The sequence below is a fragment of the Otolemur garnettii genome, unplaced genomic scaffold, assembly GCF_000181295.1.
Source record: "Otolemur garnettii isolate 467f Iridium unplaced genomic scaffold, OtoGar3 scaffold00065, whole genome shotgun sequence".
Classification (NCBI taxonomy): Eukaryota; Metazoa; Chordata; class Mammalia; order Primates; family Galagidae; genus Otolemur; species Otolemur garnettii.
The window spans coordinates 1,073,186-1,077,652 of NW_003852460.1; the positions used below are offsets into that span (position 1 = coordinate 1,073,186).

The 4,467-nt window shown below is 51.2% G+C and overlaps 1 protein-coding gene across 1 annotated transcript in view; it reads left to right on the top strand.

Annotated features, from left to right (window-relative positions):
• IL3RA (interleukin 3 receptor subunit alpha) overlaps positions 1-4,467 on the top strand; it is a 24,268-nt gene that overhangs the window by 17,184 nt on the left and 2,617 nt on the right. Inside the window, exons 7-9 of the mRNA XM_012807138.2 lie at positions 1,608-1,723; positions 2,368-2,394; positions 3,813-3,927. Of these exons, the coding sequence (XP_012662592.1) occupies positions 1,608-1,723; positions 2,368-2,394; positions 3,813-3,927 (258 nt within the window). The remainder of the gene's footprint in view (positions 1-1,607; positions 1,724-2,367; positions 2,395-3,812; positions 3,928-4,467) is intronic.

Genomic DNA, 4,467 nt, shown 5'->3' on the forward strand with positions numbered 1-4,467 from the left:
GCCTCTCACTGTGTCCTCACATGGTAGAAGGGGTGAGGGAGCTCTCTCGGGTCCCTTTTAAAGCACACTGAGGCTTATAAACAACAGACATTTATTGCTTATAGTTCTGAAGGCTGGAAGTTCAAGATCCCAGTGTGGCAGATGGCGTGAGTGGTGGAGACTCATTTCCTGGTTCATAGATGGCACCTCCTCACTGTGTCCTCACATGAAGGAAGGAAGGTCTCTCTGGAATCTCTTGTATAAGGACACTGATACCATCCAAGAGGTTCCACCCTCTGGACCTCAGCCACCTCCCAAAGTCCCCACCTCCTAACACCATTACCTTGGGGGTGAGGATTTCCACATGGGAATTATGGAGTAGACATTTTTCCTTTATAGAACCATCTTAGGAAAGTTATTTCATTATTCTATTCACTACATTGAACTCATCTCTAGACAAGTCACTAATCACATCTGCAGAGACCCTATTGCCAAATTACATTCTATTCATACATTCTGGGTGATAGGTTATGGACATATATTTTGGGTTCACCATTCAACCATTTACAAATGTATCCACTTCCTTCTGGAGGCCCCAGGGAAGGCTCCTTCCTGCCTCACGCAGCTCCTGGGGGCTCCAGGCATCCCTGGGCTTGTGACCACATCACTCCAGTCTCTGCCTCCATCTCCATGTGGCTTCTCCTCTGTGTCTGTGTCCCCTCTGCTGTCTCTTAGGAGGACACCTGTCATTGGGTTTAGGAGCCTCCTTAATCCAGGATGGTCTCCTCTAAAGATACCTCACCCAATTACATCTGCAGAGACCCTATTGCCAAATTACATTCTATTCATATGTTCTGGGTGAGGGCACATGGACATATATTTTGGGGTCACCACTCAATCCATTACAGTTGTATCCAATTCCTTCTAAAAAGCCCCAGGGAGGTTCCGTCCTGCCTCTCCCAGCTGCTGGGGCCTCCAGACAATCCTGGGCTTGTGGCCACATCACTCCAGTCTCTGCCTCTATCTCCACATGGCTTCTCTGTGTCTGTGTCTCCTCTGCTGTCTCTCAGGAGGACACCTGTCACTGGGTTCACTCTATGGCCTTCTGTTAAGATCTTTTACTTACATCTCCAAAGATTCTATTTCTAAATAAGATCACAGGTTCCCAGTGGACATACGTTTTATGGACTGTTGATTCCACCACAGAACAGCGCTGGCTAATTTCCCCTTGGTCCCAGACATCCCCTCCCACAGAGCCATTGGCCTCCAGGGCCCTCCAGCCCTGTGCCGTGATTCAGAGTCTCCATGGTGACTAAGCCTCCTTAGCTAGTACCTACCTGCAGGCCGCACCCTTTGTCGGTGAAAGCTTTTGGGGAGGGTCTCCTGGGCGCCGGGGTCTGCAGAGCTGCTGGCCCGGCTAGTAGACGATAACAATCCCAGCTGGATTTTGTCCTGTGTCTCTTCCTATTAATCTTTCTGCCCGTCCCTCAATCCCAGATGGGTATTTTCCTCTCCTGCCACCTCCCAACACCAGAATCTATAAGAGGCATGTTTTACAGTACCTCCAGGAGAAAATAGTATTTTTTTTTTTATTTTACTCATCAATGAATTTTTTTCCCCACCTCTAGAGAAATTAAGTATGCCGCAAATGACCACAAAGTGTAATAAAACACACTCTCTCATGACGTGGAAAATGAGGAGCCATTTCAATACAAGATTCATCTATGAACTTCAGATACAACAGGTATAGCTTGGCCCCTGCTGACATTCTGGCTCTCTGCAACCCATATTCTGGGGACTTAGGCTGGGCACAGTGTCCTTGGACAGGGCACAAAAACTGTGAAACATTAAAAAAAGAAAAGTTGGGTGAATGGGGCTTTAGTCAAACTAAAAAGGTTGGCTAAAGAGTTAGCATTACGGAACTAAAAGGCTGGCCAGGTGCAGTGGCTCAAGCCTGTAATCCTGGCACTCCAGGAGGCCGAGGAGGGAGGATCACTTGAGGTCAGGCATTTGAGGCCAGCCTGAGCAAGAGTGAAATAAAAAAACTAGAGGGGCATTGGGACAGGCACCTGTAGTCCTAGCTACCCGGGAGGCTGAGGCAGGAGGATCACTTGAGCCCAGGAGTTTGAGGTTGCTGAGAGCTATGATGATGCCACGGCACTCTACCCAGGGAGACAGAGTGAGACTCTGCCTGGAAAACAAAAAAAGTTATACTTAGGATAGTCCAAAAATGGGCAGGCCAGTTAAATGAGGCTCATGGGAGGGAGTGCGGGGGGAAATGGGCAAATGGTTTAAACATCCTCTACCCTAAAAATAAAATTCAGGTGTGGGGAACGGTGTCAGGGCGGGGTCCAGGCGCCCAAAAGCTTCTTTGATCTTCTCTTGCAGGGCACAGAACCTGCTATCCTGGAAACAGTGAGTGTCCCCTGCCTCCCTGAACTGAGCATTGCAAAGTGAGAGTTAATGATTATCACTGTCCCCCGGTTCTGTCTGACTCGGCAGACTCCACGTGTAGGCAACCCTCACCCTTACCGTACTCCTGCAAAGCTGGGGTTTGCAACTCCAAGTGAAGGAATGAGGAAATGGGAGGATTAGAGGTGCAGCTCACACTAGGTCCCCCCATTTGCCCCCAAGCTTCTGAGCGTGGGACCTGGCAGGACCAAGTCACCAAACGGGGACTCTGGCCAGCATAGGGGAAAGGTCACGTGGCAGGAGGACCCCAGACCTGCACTTGGGAAGGATGAAAAGGTAGATAAAGGCTTTCTTGGTCTGTCTTCCTCTCTGTCTGTCTGTCTGTCTCTCCCTCTCTCTGTCTCTGTCTCTCTCTGTCTGTCTGCCTCTCTCTCCCTCTCTCTGTCTCTGTCTCTCTCCCCCACTCCAGTCCTCCCATGATCAGTTAGGAGGCGGCATCTTGGGAGGTGAGCCAGTCAGTAATCATCCCGCAGTCTGCACACCCCACCTGGAACCCCCTTCCTCTCACACTGGTCCTCATGTGCCCATCCTGAGGAACATAGCAATCACAGTGCCTGCCCGGCTGCCCTCCTTGCAAGATGTGTCGTGGAATAGCAGCTGACTGGCATGGCGGATGTAGAAACTGGTGCCATCACACCCCTGGGACCCCAGAGCTGCTCACACAGGCCTGGTCTTGTTCCCCATTCTCAGGTTGTGGGGATCAGGGCGTGCACATTCGGGGACCCACACAGGTCCATCCACTATAATTATATCCACTTCTTTAGGAAGCCCCAGAGGAGGCTCCTTCCTGCCTCTCCCAGCTCCTGGGGGCTACAGGCGTCCCTGGGCTTATGGCCACATCACTCCAGTCTCTGCCTCCATCTCCATGTGGCTTCTCCTCTGTGTCTCTTACGAGGACACCTGTCACTGGGTTTAGGGCCCTCCCTAATCCAGAATGGTCTCATCTGCAGAGACCCTATTGCCAAGTTATGTTCTACACGTAGGTTCCTGGTGATAAGACTTGAATGTATATTTTGGGTCACCATTCAACCCATTATGATGTATCCAGTGCCTTCCCGAGGCCCCAGGGGAGGCTCCTTCCTGCCTCTCCCAGCTCCTGGGGGCTCCTGGCATCCCTGGGCTTGTGGCCACATCACTCCAGTCTCTGCCTCTGTCTCCACGTGGCTTTTTCTCTGTGCCTCCGTCTCTTGTGCTGTTTCTTAAGATACCTGTCATTAGAGTTAGGGCCCTCCCTAATCCAGGATGGTGTCATCCCAAAATCCCTCACTAATTACCTCTGCAGAGACCCTGTTTCCAAATCAGACCCCATTCTCCTTCCCCGCAGGAAGGTTTTTTCTTCCTTACTTTCTTTTAACCTAAAGGTCAAACACGGAACCTCCTTCCTGCTCCCCAATCCTGGACGGTACACGGTGAAGATAAGAGCCCAGGAAGTGTATGACAACCTCCTGAGTGAATGGAGTGCCCCCCAACACTTTGGTGAGTGAGGTGCACTTCATGTTTCCCTGGAGCACGAGTGGAAGCCATGTGCACAGCCCCGGACATGCAAACACAGAGCCCCCTCTTTGTGCTACCTTAGCACCCCACCGCCAAAGGAGTGTTCACCTGCTTCTCTGACCCAAAGAGGACCCTGAGCCCAACAGTGATGCAGCTCTTGCTCTAACCCCATGTGAGGGACCAGGGAGGGGAAAATCTGACTGTCCCAGTAAGAACCCCTGAGTCTTACAATAAGGAACTGTCGGCAGGCAAGACAGTCATTTTCTCCTATCCAAAGTGACCAGGGCCGTGGTCTCCACAGCCAGACTAAGAGGATGATTCAGATGGGATGGGGTTGCTCATGCCTGTAATCCCAGCACTTTGGGAGGCCCGGGCAGGAGGATCAATTGAGGCCAGGAGTTGAGGCCAGCCTAGGCAACAAAGTGAGCCTCTGTTTCTACAAAAAATAGAAAAATCACCTAAGCGTGGTGGTGTGCACACACCTATGGTCCCAGCTACTTGGGAGGCTCAGGCAGGAGGATC